At 45.6% G+C, this 21,491-nt stretch overlaps 1 protein-coding gene across 1 annotated transcript in view; it reads left to right on the forward strand.

Annotated features, from left to right (window-relative positions):
- Window positions 1–14,329, forward strand: part of LOC134983080 (oocyte zinc finger protein XlCOF7.1-like) — a 70,618-nt gene extending 56,289 nt beyond the window's left edge. Inside the window, exon 8 of the mRNA XM_063948775.1 lies at window positions 10,460–14,329. Coding sequence (XP_063804845.1) covers window positions 10,460–11,205 — 746 coding nt within the window. The 3' untranslated portion in view covers window positions 11,206–14,329. The remainder of the gene's footprint in view (window positions 1–10,459) is intronic.
- Window positions 14,330–21,491: the final 7,162 nt, after the last annotated feature.

Here is a 21,491-nt window from a genome sequence, read left to right on the forward strand (position 1 = left end):
ACTGGGAGACAAACTGGGAGAGGGAAGGCTGAAGCCAGAGGACAAGAATCCAGAAGCAGCAAAGAACAGGGAAACGCGGGTCTTACCAGTAACACTTTGTATAGCAGGACACCACTAGTGCAGAATGGAGCAATGTGTTATTGCCGACTCAGGACTGAATTATGTACACAAGAGAACACTTAAACAACACATCCTAGATCTGAATGAATGAAATATTCTTATTAAATACTTTGTTCTTTACATAGTTGAATGTGCTGACAACAAAATCACACAAAAATTATCAATGGAAATCAAATTTACTAACCCATGGAGGTCTGGATTTGGAGTCACACTCAAAATTAAAGTGGAAAAACACACTACAGGCTGATCCAACTTTGATATAATTTCTTTTAAACAAGTCAAAATGAGGCTCAGTAGTGTGTGTGGCCTCCACGTGCCTGTATGACCTCCCTACAATGCCTGGGCATGCTCCTGATGAGGTGGCGGATGGTCTCCTGAGGGATCTCCTCCCAGACCTGGACTAAAGCATCCGCCAACTCCTGGACAGTCTGTGGCGCAACATGGCGTTGGTGGATGGAGCGAGACATGATGTCCCAGATGTGCTCAATTGGATTCAGGTCTGGGGAACGGGCGGGCCAGTCCATAGCATCAATGCCTTCGTCTTGCAGGAACTGCTGACACACTCCAGCCACATGAGGTCTAGCATTGTCTTGCATTAGGAGGCACCCAGGGCCAACCGCACCAGCAAATGGTCTCACAAGGGGTCTGAGGATCTCATCTCGGTACCTAATGGCAGTCAGGCTACCTCTGGCGAGCACATGGAGGGCTGTGCGGCCCCCCAAAGAAATGCCACCCCACATCATTACTGACCCACTGCGAAACCGGTCATGCTGGAGGATGTTGCAGGCAGCAGAACGTTCTCCTTGGCGTCTCCAGACTCTGTCACGTGTGTTCAGTGAGAACCTGCTTTCATCTGTGAAGAGCACAGGGCGCCAGTGGCGAATTTGACAATCTTGGTGTTCTCTGGCAAATGCCAAACATCCTGCACGGTGTTGGGCTGTAAGCACAAGCCCCACCTGTGGACGTCGGGCCCTCATACCACCCTCATGGAGTCTGTTTCTGATCGTTTGAGTAGACACATGCACATTTGTGGCTTGCTGGAGGTCATTTTGCAGGGCTCTGGCAGTGCTCCTCCTGTTCCTCCTTGCACAAAGGCGGAGGTAGCGGTCCTGCTGCTGGGTTGTTGCCCTCCTACGGCCTCTTCCACGTCTCCTGATGTATTGGCCTGTCTTCTGGTAATGCCTCCATGCTCGGGACACTACGCTGACAGACACAGCAAACCTTCTTGCCACAGCTCGCATTGATGTGCCATCCTGGATGAGCTGCACTACCTGAGCCACTTGTGTGGGTTGTAGACTCCGTCTCATGCTACCACTAGAGTGAAAGCATCGGCAGCTTTCAAAAGTGACCAAAACATCAGCCAGAAAGCATAGGAGCTGAGAAGTGGTCTGTGGTCGCCACCTGCAGAACAACTCCTTTATTGGGGGTGTCTTTCTAATTGCCTATAATTTCCACCTGTTGTCTATTCCATTTGCACAACAGCATGTGAAATTAATTGTCAATCAGTGTTGCTTCCTAAGTGGACAGTTTTATTTCACAGAAGTGTGATTGACTTGGAGTTACATTGTGTTGTTTAAGTGTTCCCTTTATTTTTTTGAGCAGTGTATATTTTGCAGCCTATATTATTCTGGCACTCCAAATAGACATTGTTCTGTCTATAAATGGTCCAATCTCTATTGACACATGCTGTGAGGATACCAGGTGACCTGGGTATCCTTGGGTTCAGGGATCACACAGTGGAGCAGGTTTCAGCGGAAACAAGGTGAGCTTTATTCAGGGACACCCAGAAATCCAGGGTACAGCAAGCAGGAATATACTAATAAAGTCCACTCAGAGTTCAGCAAAGTCCTTACCAGCTGATGGGGCGTGGCTTGACACAACATGGTGTAGGCAGCATCCTGCCAGAGCTCCTGCTAATATCCTGCTCTGTCTCCTGTTTCCCTGGTGGTCTGTGGCTGAAAATTTCTGCAAGAGTGCAGTACCCCCCTCTGCACCTCCAGTGTGAATTTGGGGATCCTTGGTGCCAGGAGTCCTAACTTACCAGCTGCCTCAGGATCCAGTCTGTGACTGGATCCTGAGGCAGACTCTGCTCTCAGTGTTGCTCCTGCTGCAGCTCTGTCCTCACTCCTGCCTTCTGCTGTATCCAGTGTGCTCTGCAGAGGTTTTGGTGGCGGTATCCTTTGGATTTCTGTGGCCCGTCTCCAGCTTTGTCATGATGTGTGAATTCTACCACAACTCTGTAGCTGGTGAGCAGGATGGCTTTTGCTTCTATGTCCTTTTATCCTGGTTCAGTGCAGCAGCTCTCAGGGCCTCCTAGTGAGACTTTATCTGCACCACTTACTGTTACACTGCAGCAGGTGCTTACCGCTGTGGGCTCTTCCGAGCAACGAATTACTAATAGACTGGAGGAGCTGAGGGATGACCTTAAGCATATTCACCATGAACTACGTCTGGTGATGGCGCGTGTGGAACCTCCGGGGGCCTCTGCTTCTTTAGTGGTGATTCCACGGGGGTGTGGTATTGAAGGTCGACAGTAACTAGGTCGACAATGTCTAGGTCGACCACTATTAGTCGACAGTAACTAGGTCGACAGGTCAAAAGGTCGACATGAGTTTTTTTATGTTATTTTGGTGTAGTTTTCTTCGTAGAGTGACCGGGAACCCCAATTAGTGCACCGCATCCCCTCGCATGGCTCGCTTCGCTCGCCATGCTTTGGGCATGGTGCCTTCGCTCCACTACCGCTTCGCTCGGCACAGATTACCGTTCCAATCGTAGTCCACGTGGATCGTTAAGTATAAAAAGGTTCAAAAAAAGAAAAAAATTGTGAAAAACTCATGTCGACCTTTTGACCTGTCAACCTAGAACGTCGACCTAAAGACCCTGTCGACCTAGTTGCTGTCGACCAATAGTGGTCGACCTATACATTGTCGACCTAGTTACTGTTGACTTAGAGACCGGATCCCTTCCACGGACCCCAGTGAAGATTCAATCTGCAGTCACACAGTCACTTATCCGATGAAGAGGGAGAATGGCGACATAACATTCTCCAGTTTGCTGGCAGTCCACGAGAGGAAATAGTTTTCTGCTCTAATATTTATTTGGAACGGCGGTTTGGTGTAACCCGTGGGTGGAGGTTTTTGTTCCCAATCCGGTTTTCTTCAACTGCTACTTGTTCCTATAGTTTTATTTTGACAAAGCTGTGTGTGATGGCTGATGGCCCAGTTTATCCTTATGCCAACTCGCGTGGGACTGTCATCTTGCTGGTTTCATTTGTTCCAGGGTGGACTCATCCTCCGGACTGATTTTGCTTACCTTGGCACTGGGAACCATTTCACTGGCTGCTGAGACCCTTACTGTGCAATTTCATATTGTTTGTACATCCTTTCAAAGCTCCAGTTGTGTTATACTGTTATTCTTGTGCTCATTCTGGATAATTATTTGCATACAACCAATTATTTTTTGGGAGAATTCTGCTGTAATGTTTCAGGCCGTTTATTTAGTGTTATTGTCAGTTATATAGATATTAGTCTGTTTTCCGGCTCAGTGTATCTAAACCTATGTGCATTTTTCACTATTTTACAGGAGCCGCTTGCCAGATTTAGTTTGTAGTCCTTTTATTTTAATGCCACAGCCACTTCTATTTATATTTGTGTCTGTTCTTTACACTCAGTTATCTTGATATTTGCATAATTCTTTACTATTCTGTGGGTATAACCGGCTTTATTTAGTTTATGCCCATATATTTAGTTGCCCCTGTCATTTACAGTATATTGTGTGCTTATCCTGTAGCTACAGTTTTGTTGTTCTGCTATTCTCGTGCTCATTATAGCTAAATATTTGCGTGCAACACTTACTTTCGGAGAGAATCCTGTTCTAACTGGTGTATGGCCCTTTATTTAGTGTTACATCAGTATTATGTCTGTTTTCCGGCTCCTTGTATCTAAGAACGTGCAAACTTTTAACCATATTGTGGGAGAAGCTTGCCATATTTAGTCTGTGGTTGCTTGTTTTAGTTCCACAGCCATTTCTATTTATATTCTGTCTTTAAGCTCGGCTATCTCAGTATTTGCATACTACTTTACTATTCTGCGGGTGTAACCTGCACCACTTAGTTTATGCCCCTGTCAATTATACGGTATACTTATCCTGTGTTATGTGGTTGGGGGGTGGAGGGATGTTAGGCATTTAGGTGTAGTGTAGTTAGGGGATGAGGTTCTTATGGGGATCCAGGTATGCCTAGGTTGGGGTTAGGTTATACAGGGTGGAGGGTTCTTGGGAGGTTTGCTTTGGGTGTCTTTATTTTATTTTGTATATTTGTTTGGTTTGTAGGTTAGGGTATATGGGGTGGGGGGGAATGTGAGGCTTTTTGTTTTGATATTCTGAGATGGATGTGAGTTTTTTATATTTTCATTTATGGTATGTCACCTATTCCCCAAAATGCTGATAACAATGTGGGGGAGAGTCCAGAGCCTTCCTGGCTGGGGGCTATCAAAACGATGATGTCTGATATGTATTCTCAACTCACTGCCAATGCCAATAAGACTCGGGAACTGCAACAAGCAGTAGCTAACCTAGCTGCCAATGCTGATGTTCCCCATCACCCCCTGTCTACTACAGGTGCACAAAAACGTGCTTTACCTGCAATCCTATCAGATTCTGATGATGATGTACAGGATGATGGGGATCCCATTAGTGGGGATTCCACTCCTGCACAGAGTATTGAACCCCTCATATTGGCTATACGGGATGTGTTACAGCTCCCCCAGGAGGACGCTACTAATCAGCAGTTTTTCCTCCCACAAGACAAACTGACAGTCACTTTTCCAGATTCCAAGGAATTGGATGATTTATTTAAATTAGCCTGGAAAAATCCAGATAAAAAAAATATCAGGTGTCCAAAAGGTTTTTGCACACATTCCCCTTTGACCCTGAAGGCAGGAAATTCTGGGAAGAATCTCGAGCAGTAGACGTCTCAGTCTCTCCTCTCTAAGAAGGCGGTGCTCTCTGCTCCAGGCTCCTTTACAGTAAAGGGGGGTAGGAAAATTGAGACCACTCTGAAATCTATCTACACTGCTGCAGGTGTAGCTCAAAGACCGGTCATTGCTGGTTGCTGGATGACACATGCAATTCATACGTGGGCTACTCAAATTCAGGAGGGTCTTTCGGGTGATATGACCTTAGTTCCTACTGTAACTTTCCTAAAACACATTCAGGACATGGCAAAAGTCCTCTGTGACTCCCTTAAAGAGATTGGCAATATTAATGCTAGGACCACTGCTATGGCTGTGTCTACACGCAGAGCCATATGGTTGCGTCAGTGAATTGCAGACGCTGACTCCAAGCGTAATGTGGAATCTCTTCCCTTCACAGGGGAATGGCTCTTCGGAGGTGAGTTGGACGCATGGATCTCCAAAGCTACTGCTGGGAAATCCATGTTTCTCCCTTCAGGGGCTCCGCCTGCTAGGCGTGCCTACCCAGGACCGTCTACTCAGTCCTTTCGGTCCTCCAGGTTTCGATCTAGAGCCAGGGGTGCCTCCAACGCAGCTAGAGGCTCCAAAGGTAAGCCTAAGAAACCAGCCGTTGCCGGTTCTCAAGAACAGAGCACCAGTTCAGCTTCTACAAAGTCTTTGGCATGACGGTGCCCACCCACCCCGAGGGGATCTCGTGTTGGGAGCTCGGTTACGTCACTACAGCCACATCTGGGACTGTTCCTGCCACGATGCCTGGGTAAGGGACCTTATCTCTCAGCGTTACAAGCTGGAGTTTGACGGTGCTCCTTCCCATCGATTTTTCAAATCAAGCTTACTAGCTTTGGAAAATATGCGTGTTACGCTACTACTGGCCATCGACAAGTTGGTCCAGTCCCAGGTTATTGTTCCAGTACCCCTGCTACAGAAAGGACAAGGTTACTACTACAGTCTGTTCATAGTGCCAAAACCAGACGGGTCTGTGAGACCCATTTTGAATCTGATGTCCTTGAATCCTTACCGGAAGGTTTTCAAATTCAAGATGGAATCTTTGAGAGCGGTGATCGCAGGCCTGGAACACCAAGAATTCCTAGTGTCCCTGGATATCAAGGACGCTTACCTCCACATCCCAATTTGGCCTCCTCATCAGGCCTATCTTCGGTTCGCCCTACTGAGCGATGACTACCAGTTTCAGGCGTTACCCTTCGGCCTGTCTACAGCTCCAAGGGTGTTCACGAAGGTGATGGCGGAAATGATGTTTCAACTCAAAGTCCAGGGGGTCAACATTGTCCCTTACCTGGACGATCTCCTGATAAAAGCGAGTTCCAGGGAGCTTTTACTGCTCCATATAGATTGCACTATCCAACTTCTGTCTCACCACGGGTGGATTCTCAATTTACAGAAGTCCCATCTGGAGCCATCTCAACGCCTCCTGTTTCTGGGCATGAGACTGGATACTGTAGCTCCTCCCAGAGGACAAATGGGGTCATTCCGAGTTGATTGCTTGCTAGCTACATTTTGCAGCCGTGCAAACGCATAGTCGCCGCCCACTGGGGAGTGTATTTTAGCTTTGCAAGTGTGCGAGCACTACAAAAACAATTTGTGCAGTTTCTGATAAGGGCTGAACTTACTCAGCCCCTGCGATCACTGCAGCCTGTCCAGTCCCGGAATTGACGTCAGACACCCATCCTGCAAACGCTTGGACACGCCTGCGTTTTTCCATCCACTCCCTGAAAACGGTCAGTTGACACCCATAAACACCTTCTTCCTGTCAATCTTCTTGCGATCGGCTGTGCGAATGGATTCTTCGTTAAATCCATCGCCCAGCAACAATCCGCTTTGTACCCGTACAACGCACCTGTGCATTGTGGTGCATGCGCAGTAGTGACCTGATCGCTGCGCTGTGAAAAACGGCAGCGTGCGATCAGGTCGGAATGACCCCCAAAGTGAGAACACTTCAAGAAATTGTTCGCATGGTTCTCCGACCTGCTCGAGCTTCTGTTCATCTTTGCATAAAATTGTTGGGAAAGATGGTGGTCTCATATGAGGCGATACAGTTCGGAAAGGTTCCATGCCAGACCCTTCCAATTGGACATCCTGAACAAGTGGTCTGGTTCCCATCTTCAGATGCACTGGATGATTCGGCTGTCACCCCAGGCCAGGATTTCACTCCTGTGGTGGCTACAGTCTTCCAACGTACTGGAGGGTCGACACTTCGGGATTCAGGATTGGATACTCCTCATGACGGATGCGAGTCTGAGAGGATGGGGAGCTGTCACCCAGGGGGCGCAGTTCCATGGCAGGTGGTCTGGCCAAGAGGCCCTACTGCCGATCAACATACTGGAACTTCGTGCTATCTACAATGCTCTGATTTAGGCCTCCCCTCTACTCCGGGATCAAGGGATCCAGGTTCAGTCGGACACGATAGAGGCGTACATCAATTGAGAAGGAGGGACAAAAAAGCAAGGCCTGCATGCGAGAAGTGTCCAAAATACTTCTCTGGGCGGAAAGAAATGCAAGAGCTTTGTCTGCAATTTTCATTCCTGGAGTGGGCAACTGGGAAGCAGACTTCCTAAGTCGCCACGAGTGGGGATTACACCCTCAGGTGTTTCAACAGATCATCGACTGGTGGGGATGACCACAGATTGACATGATGGCGTCTCGCCTCAACAAGAAGCTTCGCTGCTACTGCTCACGAACCAGAGACCCTCAAGCAAGTGATGTGGATATGCTGACCTCACCTTGGCCTTACCAGCTTGTCTACTTATTTCCTCCGATTCCATTGATCCCTAGGGTGCTCAAGCGGATCAGACATCACGGAGTACAAGCAATCTTGATTGCACCAGATTGGCCCCGGAGAGCGTGGAATGCGGCTCTTCTGGACATGTCCATAGAATACCCATAGCCCCTGCCACTACGACGGGATCTATTCAGCAAGGATAGTTCGTCTACCTGGACTTACGGCGGCTTCGTTTGACAGCATGGAAGTTGAGCGGAACATCCTAGCTCACAAAGGGCTTTCCAAAAAGGTTATTGCCACTATGGTGCAAGCCAGAAAACCTGTGACGTCAAGACACTATCATCATATCTGGCGGAGATATGTCTCTTGGTGCGAGGAACGCATATATCCATCTGCAGATTTCCACTTTGGACGATTCCTTCGTTTCTTACAGCCTGGAGTGGAGTAAAGGCTTACGTCTTGGATCCATTAAGGTCCAGATTTCAGCTCTTTCCGTCTTCTTCCAGAAGAAGTCGGCAATCCTGCCAGAAGTTCAGACCTTCTTGCAAGGGGTACTTCACATACAACCTCTGTTTGTGGCGCCTTGGGATTTGGATGTGGTGTTACACTTTCTACAGTCCTCCTGGTTTGAACCTCTGATGACGGTTGAAGACAAATACCTCACATGGAAGACGGTGATGTTACTGACCCTGGCTTCTGCTAGACGTGTCTCAGAATTGGGGGCCTTATCGTGTAAAAGTCCATACTTAGTCTTTTACGAAGACTGAGCGGAGCTCAGGACTAGGCAGCAATTACTGCCAAAGGTGGCCTCTGCATTTCACTTGAATCAACCTCTTGTGATTCCATCCAGTTCTGGCTCTTCTGCCTCTCCGGAGGCATCGGATGCGGTGTGAGCCTTGAAGATCTATGTCAAGAGGATGGCTTGGATCAGAAAGACGGATTGCTTGTTCGTGCTGTATGATGCGCAGAAAAAGGGTTGCCCTGCTTGAAAGCAGTCTCTTACTCATTGGCTTAGGCTTACTATCCAACAGGGCTATGTGTCAGCAGCCTTGCCGGTTCCTAAGTCTCTAAAGGCCCACTTTACCAGATTGGTGGGCTCCTCCTGGGCGGCTGCCCGGGGAGTCTCGGCCTTGCAACTATGCCGAGCTGCTACCTGGTTGGGGAAGAACACCTTTGTGAAGTTCTACATGTTTGATACCTTGGCCAAAGAGGATACCCAGTTTGGGCAGGCGGTGCAGTAGATGTCTCCCCACGTTCCCGCCCGTTCTGGAAGCTTTGGGACATCCCCATCGTACTAATCTGTCCCCAATATCCCTTATGGATGCTAGAGAAAATAAGATTTTAAATACCTACCAGTAAATCCTTTTCTCGTAGTCCATAAGGGATATTGGGTGCCCGCCTCAGTATGGTGACTTTCTGCAGGTTCTCTGTGTTACCTGTTCAGCTATTGCTGTTTATTTTGCCAGCAGTTGCTGGCCCGGTTATGTTTTGGTGTGCTGGTGTATAAATCTCACCACGCTTATTGTCGTTATGTTCCTTCTCTGAAGTATGTCCTTTCTCCTTCGGGCACTGTTTAACCTATAACTGCCTGTAGGAGGAGCCATAGAGGGGAGGAGCCAGCACACCCAGTTGAAGAAATGTAAAGTCCACTGGCTCCTTTGGCTCCATCTATACCCCATCGTACTAATCTGTCCCCAATATCTCTTATGGACCACGAGAAAAGGATTTACCGGTAGGTATTAAAATCCTATTTTTTAGACTGCGTTTATAACCAGCCCTGCCTTTATCTTGTACATAAAGGAGAGGCGCTATATGTGTGGCCTTTAAAATAAATGCATAGTGGAAGGACAATAGCATTTATAATGAAATGAATTACTGGTTGTTTTTACTGATATTTTAAGGACATGAAATTAGTAATTTATATAGTAATATATTTGATTTCATATATTTGATATGTGGTTACTAAGCACCAGTATACTACTTTACAACTATTTTATCCAAATGGGGGCTGGTGGGGAGTGCTCTATCAAGAAGTGGGCTGCAGTGTCACTCTCCATATGGGCAGCAGTTGATTTACCGACGGACACAATCCCGACAGCCATTGACCGACATTCCTTATACCGACATGTCCAAAATGCCGACATAGTCAGAATACGGACATTTAAAATGCCGACATGTGTTTTTAAGGATTTTTTGCCCAAAAACAGACTGGTTCATGCTTTACCATCCCAGTGGACCTGGAAAGGGAATATAATAGTGTGTCGAGAGCAGCGAAGCATGGCGAGCGCAGCGGCCCATGCGAGGGGACGCAGTACACTTACATGGGGTGTCCCTGTCGACCTATGTCCACATTGACAGAAAAAATACCAGAAAAACTCATGTCGGTATTCTGAATGTTGGTATTCTGAATATGTCGGCATTTTGAACATGTTGGCACAATGAATGTAGGTATTTTGACTGCTGTCGGGATTATGACTGTCGGCATTGTGTCCGTAGGTAAATCATATCGAACCCCACCATATTACAGCTCAGTCAACTATCTTTCTTACAATTGCCCCCCAAGTGTATGATTTTTTTACTCCTGTAAATGTAGAAAACTAATCTATTTTCAAAAAAAAATTTTGATTTCCAGCAGATGGATGCAGAAGCAGGAATACCTCCGCGGAACATCTCAGTTTGTTATCAGATTTTAAAATCAAAGATAACATCGTACAAGTTTCTCCAAGACAAACCCCTATTACACTAAATATACATCCAGTGTTTAACAGGGAAGATACGTCCTCTGATCCCTCTAATCATAAAGATTGTTCTGATCATTTAGATGTTGTTACACATAGGACAAGTCCTACAGATGCTAAAACGTTCCCCTGTTCTGAGTGTGGTAAATGTTTCTTACATCGTTCAGGCTTTGTTAGACATCAAAGAAGCCACACAGGTGAGAAACCATTTCCATGTTCTGAGTGTGGGAAATGTTTTACAATGAAGTCACATCTACTTATACATCTGAGGCGTCACACAGGTGAGAAGCCATTTCTATGTTCTGAGTGTGGGAAATGTTTTACACAGAAATCAGATCTTGTCAGACATCAGAGGATTCACACAGGCGAGTCGCCGTTTTTATGTTCTGAGTGCGGGAAATGTTTTACAGGGAAATTAAAACTTCTTCTACATCAGAAACATCACACCGGTGAGTCGCCGTTTTTATGTTCTGAGTGTGGGACATGTTTTAAACTGAAATCAAATTTTGTCAAACATCAGAGAACACACACAGAGGAGAAGCCGTTTTCATGCTCTGAGTGTGGGAAATGTTTTGCACAAAAATCAAATCTTGTTAGACATCAGAAGACTCACACAGGAACAACAAAAACATTACCGTGAGGTGATAGACAAAACAGGCTTGGAACAATAATCTAAATAATGTAAAATATGTTAGTATTAATGTAAATTATAAAAACAAAAATTGATGTAAACTTACATAACTTAAGTATATTTATACTGGCATCATTAATTTATGGAGGGTCTTTTAAAACTTTACTCACGTAGTGTATTAACACGTTACAATTACCATCCTTAACCACTTGCCTGGCATGGTCGCATCAGATGCGACCATGCCTGCAAGTGCTCTATCTGACCTGGTCGCACAGGATGCGACCAGTCAGATAGAGTGTTAGCAGCGGCAGGGAAGATAAAGTTCCCTCCGCTGCTGCTGTCAGAGGGACCGGAAGGTCCTTCTGCCTCCCCGCACTCTCCCCCTGTGTCTGCCGTGCTGCCAATCACTGCTGATCGGTCAGCACGGCAGGATCACCACCCTCCAGCGGCTGCAGGCAATGGCAGCCACTTGGGAGAGTAAATGAACCCTCTCAAGCCACCCCCAGACCCCCCCTCTATACCTGCAGGCTGCCCTGGCTTTCAAAATAAAAGCCCCGATGGTCTCGATGTTTGGGGGGGAAATATTTTTATTCAAAAATATTTTTTTTCCCTATTTTTTAACTAAAATCATTTGGGATAGGGTTAAAGTCATGTTCTTCACCTAATTCACTCATAAAAACCCCCGACAATTTCTGAGCGGTTTTCGGCGAAATATATCGTCAGTTAAGTGGTTAAGCATCAGTGGAATGTGGTTCATCAATATAAGACTGGGATGTACTGTAGTATAGTAGATGGTACAATGATGTTAGGTGACTTTGAAAGATTTTTTTTTTTTAAATTGCTTAAAATTTTTATTGGTTCAAGTTGAAATTGGTGTACATGTACACGTTGCACTACAAAATGTGCAACACAAAAAATAAACAGTTAAACATTAAACATTCACAAAAGAAGAAAAATAGCAGCGCTAGATTCGATCGTTAACAAAATGAGATGGATTGGGTGAAAAAGGAACGGACACATCTGTTTTTATTATTTTTTTCCGGTGATCATATTGACTTTTAATTCATATTTTATTAGAGTTTTAAATAAATGTTTGAACCTGTTTTCACCCAATCCATCTCATTTTGTTAACGATCGAATCTAGCGCTGCTATTTTCTTTTGTGTATGGTTCTAGTGATCAGGATTGACTAGTCCTGTTTTATAGCAGCAGCATTAGAACAGCAACCCCATCTGCGCCCAAGCATTAACCTTTGTTAATTTCCTTTGTCGCATCCACACATAGTTTGGCTTGGGCAGCATGGGTTGTTTTTCTAATTTCACAGATAGACTCAGCAGGAGGCAATCTTATTTTTCTAGGTGGGATAAACCCTTTGATAATAAAGTTGCTAATCATGATAATCAATTAAGAGAGGAATGTTTTAAATTGGAGGATTTATTGAAATCTGAAATTAGGAACTGGTTGGATACTGTTAATATGCAAAAATATTTAGACAAGAAGATTATCTCCAGGGGCCTAAGGCTTTTAAAACCCTCTATTTTTCAAGAAAGTGAGGACTATCAGAACAGGTGGAATTCACTATTAGATAAATGTTCCTTTAGTCTGATGGAGCTCGTCATTGAGTATAGGACACAGAAACTTAAGAACATAGAAACTGAAATTGAGGCCTTGAAGGTTATTTGGAGCCCCATAGTCACACCAACGAATTTAAAGAAAGGGATGAAGCCATTACAGAAAGGGTTTCTAAGTTTGAGAAAGCTGTTATTGAAACCAAATGTAAAAAGTTCCAACGAGATATAGAAGATTACAAGTCAGATAGCGTAAGAACTTATAGACAACAGAGAAATTCAAGGTTCCAGAACAATCACTCTGCGGTAGAGTATAGCCCACGTCAATATAGAGCTCCTCACATGAATAAACAGCAGGATACCCCCAGATTCACATCAAGAAATAGGACCAGACAGACACAGCACAGTTATGGCCCAATTTCCAAATACTCCATTAGAAGAAAACCATTTGAAGATGATCAAAATAGGACACCAATAAGAGAAGACAGGACACCCACTAGAGAGTTAGGTGCTAGACCTAAATCTAATGCAGAAAGGACATCTAAACAAGAATCTCATTTTTTAGAACAGCGCAGAAAGGGGACACAGTACAAAGACAGAGAATGGCAGGGAGAATCAGGAAAGAGGGGAAGAGCGGTCAGCGAAGGGGAAGAAGAGGAGGTCGGAAGGAAGCATTCAAGAAACTAAAAGCCCTTAGAGAAAAAACAGCCTCAAACTATTTTTAATCTATCTTCCAAAAAACTTACTGGAAATGAAATACAAGTGTTGAATAAGGGCTTAAAATTCTCCCCTTCTGCCTCCCCCAATATTTTTAACTTATTTGTTGAACTAAATCGCTTTGTTAGGACACTTTGTAGAAAAAAATATTTTGCAAGGCAAGCCCTCCTCAAAAATAAAGATGACTCCTATCCGATAGTTCTTGACACAGAGGATGTAACAGCTTTGGAAGCACTAACTGATCTTCTAGATGAGAACTCCACGAGTACTATTGAGCCAATAAAATTATTTGACATTAACACAAGACAGAATAAATTCAAAAACGGATCAGAATTTTACCCTATAAAATCGAAGGGCTCAAGTATCGATAGTTTTTATAAAACTACACTAGACGACTTTAAAAGTCTCTGTTCCAATACTTCAAAAATGTCTAAGAAACACAATAACCTTAACAAATGGGAAAAGCAAGCAATACGTAATCTAACTAAGGATAGTTCCATTATCATAAAGCAGGCAGATAAGGGGGGAGGGTTAGTCATACAAGATCGAGTTGACTATGTGAAAGAAGCCCTCAGGCAGTTAAGTGATACCAACTTTTATAAAGTACTACCTAGGGACCCCACAGCTACCTATTTGTTGGCAATTCGGGATCTTCTAACTGGGGCATTGGATGATAACATTATCTCCAAGGATGAATATAACTTTCTTTTGTGCACCCATTCGACCGTTCCCATTTATTATCACCTCCCTAAAATCCACAAGTCCCTCACTACACCACCGGGTCGCCCTATTATTTCAGGCACTAATTCTCTCACTTCTAATTTCTCTATCGTCCTAAGTGGATGCTGGGGTTCCTGAAAGGACCATGGGGAATAGCGGCTCCGCAGGAGACAGGGCACAAAAGTAAAGCTTTTACAGGTCAGGTGGTGTGTACTGGCTCCTCCCCCTATGACCCTCCTCCAGACTCCGGTTAGATTTTTGTGCCCGGCCGAGAAGGGTGCAATTCTAGGTGGCTCTCATAAAGAGCTGCTTAGAGAGTTTAGCTTAGGTTTTTTATTTTACAGTGATTCCTGCTGGCAACAGGATCACTGCAACGAGGGACAGAGGGGAGAAGAAGTGAACTCACCTGCGTGCAGGATGGATTGGCTTCTTGGCTACTGGACATGAAGCTCCAGAGGGACGATCACAGGTACAGCCTGGATGGTCACCGGAGCCACGCCGCCGGCCCCCTCACAGATGCTGAAGCAAGAAGAGGTCCAGAATCGGCGGCTGAAGACTCCTGCAGTCTTCTTAAGGTAGCGCACAGCACTGCAGCTGTGCGCCATTTTCCTCTCAGCACACTTCACACGGCAGTCACTGAGGGTGCAGGGCGCTGGGAGGGGGGCGCCCTGGGAGGCAAATGAAAACCTTTAAAAAGGCTAAAAATACCTCACATATAGCCCCAGAGGCTATATGGAGATATTTACCCCTGCCTAAATGTACTAAATAGCGGGAGACGAGCCCGCCGGAAAAGGGGCGGGGCCTATCTCCTCAGCACACGGCGCCATTTTCTGTCACAGCTCCGCTGGTCAGGAAGGCTCCCAGGTCTCTCCCCTGCACTGCACTACAGAAACAGGGTATAACAGAGAGGGGGGGCAAAATAAATGGCAATATATCAATATAAAAGCAGCTATAAGGGAGCACTTAATCATAAGGCTATCCCTGTCATATATAGCGCTTTTTGGTGTGTGCTGGCAGACTCTCCCTCTGTCTCCCCAAAGGGCTAGTGGGTCCTGTCTTCGTATAGAGCATTCCCTGTGTGTCTGCTGTGTGTCGGTACGTGTGTGTCGACATGTATGAGGACGTTATTGGTGTGGAGGCGGAGCAATTGCCAAATATGAGGATGTCACCTCCTAGGGGGTCGACACCAGAATGGATGCCTTTATTTGTGGAATTACGGGATAGCGTCAACTCGCTTAAGCAGTCGTTTGCCGACATGAGGCGGCCGGACACTCAATTAGTGCCTGTCCAGGCGCCTCAAACACCGTCAGGGGCTGTAAAACGCCCCTTGCCTCAGTCGGTCGACACAGACCCAGACACAGGCACTGATTCCGGTGGTGAAGGTGACGAATCAACCGTATTTTCCAGTAGGGCCACACGTTATATGATTTTGGCAATAAAGGAGATGTTACATTTAGCTGATACTACAGGTACCACTAAACAGGGTATTATGTGGGGTGTGAAAAAACTACCAGTAGTTTTTACCGAATCAGAAGAATTAAATGACGTGTGTGATGAAGCGTGGGGTGCCCCGATAAAAAACTGCTAATTTCAAAGAAGTTATTGGCTTTATACCCTTTCCCGCCAGAGGTTAGGGAGCGCTGGGAAACACCTCCTAGGGTGGACAAAGCGCTAACACGCTTATCAAAACAAGTGGCGTTACCCTCTCCTGAGACGGCCGCACTTAAAGATCCATCAGATAGGAGGATGGAAAATATCCAAAAAGGTATATACACACATGCAGGTGTTATACTACGACCAGCTATTGCGACTGCCTGGATGTGCAGTGCTGGGGTAGTTTGGTCAGAGTCCCTGATCGAAAATATTGATACCCTGGACGGGGACAATATTTTACTGTCGTTAGAACAAATAAAGGATGCATTTCTTTATATGCGTGATGCACAGAGAGATATCTGCACACTGGCATCACGGGTAAGTGCTATGTCCATTTCGGCCAGAAGAGCTTTATGGACACGACAGTGGACAGGCGATGCGTAGAGGAGTTATTTGGGGTCGGTCTATCGGATTTGGTGGCCACGGCTACGGCCGGGAAATCCACCTTTCTACCTCAAGTCACTCCCCAACAGAAAAAGGCACCGACTTTTCAACCGCAGCCTTTTCGTTCCTTTAAAAATAAGAGAGCAAAGGGCTATTCATATCTGCCACGAGGCAGAGGACGAGGGAAGAGACAGCAACAGGCAGCTCCTTCCCAGGAACAGAAGCCCTCCCCGGCTTCTACAAAAGCCTCAGCATGACGCTGGGGCTTCGCAAGCGGACTTGGGGGCGGTAGGCGGTCGTCTCAAAAATTACAGCGCGCAGTGGGCTCACTCGCAGGTAAATCCCTGGATCCTGCAGATAATATCTCAGGGGTACAGGTTGAAATTAGAGACAGAGCCACCTCGCCGTTTCCTGAAGTCGGCTTTACCAACGTCCCCCTCAGAAAGGGAGACGGTTTTGGAAGCCATTCACAAGCTGTATTCTCAGCAGGTGATAGTCAAGGTACCTCTTCTACAACAAGGGAAGGGGTATTATTCCACTCTTTTTGTGGTACCGAAGCCGGATGGCTCGGTAAGGCCTATTCTAAATCTGAAGTCCTTGAACCTGTACATAAAGAAGTTCAAGTTCAAGATGGAGTCACTCAGAGCAGTGATAGCGAACCTGGAAGAAGGGGACTTTATGGTATCCTTGGACATCAAGGATGCGTATCTCCACGTTCCAATTACCCCTCACACCAGGGGTACCTCAGGTTCGTTGTACAAAACTGTCACTATCAGTTTCAGACGCTGCCGTTTGGTTTGTCCACGGCACCTCGGGTCTTTACAAAGGTAATGGCCGAGATAATATTTCTTCTTCGAAGAAAAGGCGTATTAATTATCCCATACTTGGACGATCTCCTAATAAGGACAAGGTCCAGAGAACAGCTAGAGATGGGTTTACCACTATCTCAAGAGGTGCTAAAGCAGCACGGATGGATTCTGAATATTCCAAAATCCCAATTAATGCCGACAACTCGTCTGCTGTTCCTGGGGATGATTCTGGACACAGTTCAGAAAAAGGTTTTTCTTCCCGAAGAAAAAGCCAAGGAGTTATCTGACCTGGTCAGGAACCTCCTAAAACCAGGAAAGGTGTCTGTACATCAATGCACAAGAGTCCTGGGAAAAAATGGTAGCTTCTTACGAAGCAATCCCTTTCGGCAGATTCCATGCAAAGGGATCTGTTGGACAAATGGTCAGGGTCGCATCTTCAGATGCACCTGCGGATAACCCTGTCGCCGAGGACAAGGGTATCCCTTCTGTGGTGGTTGCAGGAGGCTCATCTATTGGAGGGCCGCAGATTCGGCATGCAGGATTGGATCCTGGTGACCACGGATGCCAGCCTGAGAGGCTGGGGAGCAGTCACACAGGGAAGAAATTTCCAGGGAGTGTGGTCGAGCCTGAAAAAGTATCTTCACATAAGCATTCTGGAACTAAGAGCAATCTACAATGCTCTAAGCCAGGCGGAACCTCTGCTTCAAGGAAGACCGGTGTTGATCCAGTCGGACAACATCACGGCAGTCGCCCATGTAAACAGACAGGGCGGCACAAGAAACAGAATGGCAGAAGCTGCCAGGATCCTTCGCTGGGCGGAGAATCACGTGATAGCATTGTCAGCAGTATTCATCCCGGGCGTGGACAACTGGGAAGCAGACTTCCTCAGCAGACACGACCTTCACCCGGGAGAGTGGGTACTTCATCCAGAAGTTTTCCACATGCTATTAAACCGTTGGGTAAAACCAATGGTGGACATGATGGCGTCTCGCCTCAACAAGACACTGGACAGTTATTGCGCCAGGTCAAGAGATCCGCAGGCAATAGCTGTGGACGCGTTGGTAACACCTTGGGTGTACCAGTCCGTATATGTGTTTCCTCCTCTGCCTCTCATACCAAAGGTATTGAGGATTATACGGCAAAGAGGAGTAAGACTAGTGGCTCCGGATTGGCCAAGAAGGACTTGGTACCCGGAACTTCAAGAGATGGTCACGGACGATCCGTGGCCTCTACTTCTGAGAAGGGACCTGCTTCAGCAGGGTCCTTGTCTTTTTCAAGACTTACCGCGGCTGCGTTTGACGGCATGGCGTTTGAATGCCAGATCCTAAAAGGAAAAGGCATTCCAGAAGAAGTCATTCCTACCTTGATAAAGGCAAGGAAGGAAGTCACCGCGAAGCATTATCGCCGTATTTGGCGAAAATATGTTGCGTGGTGCGAGCAGCGGAGTGCTCCGATGGAGGAATTTCAACTGGGTCGTTTTCCTACATTTCCTGCAATCAGGATTGTCTATGGGTCTCAAATTGGGATCTATTAAGGTTCAAATTTCGGCCCTATCAATATTCTTCCAAAAAGAATTGGCCTCAGTCCCTGAGGTCCAGATTTTTATCAAAGGAGTACTGCATATACAGCCTCCTGTGGTGCCTAAGGTGGCACCGTGGGATCTAAATGTAGTTTTAGATTTCCTCAAATCCAATTGGTTTGAACCACTAAAGAATGTGGATTTGAAATATCTCACATGGAAAGTGACTATGTTACTGGCCCTGGCTTCGGCCGGGAGAGTATCTGAACTGGCGGCTTTGTTTTATAAAAGCCCTTATTTAATTTTCCATTCGACATAGGGCAGAGCTGCGGACGCGTCCGCATTTTCTCCCTAAGGTGGTATCAGCGTTTCACCTGAACCAGCCTATTGTAGTGCCTGCGGCTACAGACGACTTGAAGGACTCCAAGTTGTTGGACGTTGTCAGAGCCTTAAAAATATACATTTAAAGGACGGCTGGAGTCAGAAAATCTGACTCGCTGTTTATACTGTATGCACCCAACAAGTTGGGTGCACCTGCTTCTAAGCAGTCGATTGCTCGTTGGATTTGTAACAAAATTCAACTTGTAAATTCTGTGGCAGGCCTGCCACAGCCTAAATCTGTTAAGGCCCATTCCGCAAGGAAGGTGGGCTCATCTTGGGCGGCTGCCCGAGGGGTCTCGGCATTACAACTCTGCCGAGCAGCTACGTGGTCAGGGGAGAACACGTTTGTAAATTTTTACAAATTTGATACCCTGGCAAAGGAGGACCTGGAGTTCTCTCATTCGGTGCTGCAGAGTCATCCGCACTCTCCCGCCCGTTTGGGAGCTTTGGTATAATCCCCATGGTCCTTTCAGGAACCCCAGCATCCACTTAGGACGATAGAGAAAATAAGAATTTACTTACCGATAATTCTATTTCTCGGAGTCCGTAGTGGATGCTGGGCGCCCATCCCAAGTGCGGATTATCTGCAATACTTGTACATAGTTATTGTTAACTAATTCGGGTTATTGTTTAGGAAGCCATCTTTCAGAGGCTCCTCTGTTATCATACTGTTAACTGGGTTTAGATCACAAGTTGTACGGTGTGATTGGTGTGGCTGGTATGAGTCTTACCCGGGATTCAAAATCCTCCCTTATTGTGTACGCTCGTCCGGGCACAGTACCTAACTGGAGTCTGGAGGAGGGTCATAGGGGGAGGAGCCAGTACACACCACCTGACCTGTAAAAGCTTTACTTTTGTGCCCTGTCTCCTGCGGAGCCGCTATTCCCCATGGTCCTTTCAGGAACCCCAGCATCCACTACGGACTCCGAGAAATAGAATTATCGGTAAGTAAATTCTTATTTTGTCACAGTATGTTGATTCCTTTTTACAGTCACGGGTGTGTAAATTAAAGTCACATATCAAAGATTCCACACATTTTCTTAATTTGATTGGTGACGTCGAGTGAAGGGAAACTTATGCGTTCCTCACACTCGATGTACAAAGTTTATACACGAATATTCCCCATGAATTAGGGGTCAGTACTTTAGCCAAACGGCTAAGTAAAAATGATGATTTGTCTGACAAACATCAGAAATTTTTGCTGGATTCTGTATCTTTCATATTACAGCATAATTATTTTTTATTTCTTGACACTTATTATCTTCAGGTGATGGGTACAGCCATGGGAACCAGGTTCGCGCCTAGCTATGCCAATCTCTACATGGCGAGGTCGAAGACCAGCTCATGTGGGGGGGCGGCTTTGGCGCGAACCTGGCTCTCTATGGCCGTTATATAGATGATTTGTTTATTATTTGGGACGGGGACAGCACTTCTGCACAATCATTTGTTGATCACCTTAATCTGAACACCTTTAACCTGGTATTCACTCATACCTATCATTCTAAAAAAAAATTGTTTCTTGATATATCCTTGGAGATTACTAATAATCAAATTTATACCTCAAATTTCTCTAAGGAGGTGGGCACAGATGCTTATCTGCATTTCAGAAGTGCCCACCATATGTCCTGGAAGAAGAGTATCCCTAAAAGCCAATTTTTACGGATTAGAAGGAACTGTTCGGATTCAAGTTCCTTTGAAAATCAGGCTAGTAAGATGTTCAACTCCTTCATTACTAGAGGATACCCGAAATCTCTTGTGAGTACTGCCTTACAAGAAGTTAGAAAATTAGAAAGAAATCAACTTTTAATACCCAATAAAAAGAAAATGGAGAAGGTGGGGTTCAATAGAGAGGAAGAGGTTGCGTTTATTTCCACATTCAATAACTGCCATAGTGAGATTCAGAATATTGTCGCAAAAAACTATAATATTTTAAAACAGGATACTTATCTCTCTTCATATTTACCACAGAATCCACGTTTTATTTTTCGAAAAAATAAATCTTTAAAAAATCTTTTGGCTCCAAGCTGTTTAAAAAGTCTTAGCAAATCTGTTAATGGTGCCACAGGTAGCTGCGAGTGGTTAAAACCACAAGCCAAGATCAAAGGGTGTTACAAATGTGGTAGAAATAGATGCATTACCTGCAACTACATCCAAAATAAAGTAACTCGAGTCTTGTTAGATGACTCAGGCGATAAATTCTACGAAATTAGGAGTTTTATAAACTGTGAAACGTCCTTCGTAATATATTTATTAACATGCGGATGCAGAAAGAAATACGTAAGCCGAACTACCTGAACTCTTAAGATAAGATTTTTAGAGCATCGTAGAAATATTCTCAAGAGAATACAAACACATAGTGTGTCCAAACATTACAGTGAGTGCCATCAGGGGGATCCATCTTGCCTTAAATTGGTGGGCCTAGAGTTTATCCCTAGAACCCTCAGGGGAGGGGATAGGTTTCGGAAGCTATGCAAACAAGAAGTCATGTGGATGTTCAGGATGAACAGCATTTTTCTTGAGGGATTAAATGATTCAGTAGAACTGA

This window comes from Pseudophryne corroboree (assembly GCF_028390025.1).
Source record: "Pseudophryne corroboree isolate aPseCor3 chromosome 3 unlocalized genomic scaffold, aPseCor3.hap2 SUPER_3_unloc_1, whole genome shotgun sequence".
NCBI classification, from domain to species: Eukaryota; Metazoa; Chordata; class Amphibia; order Anura; family Myobatrachidae; genus Pseudophryne; species Pseudophryne corroboree.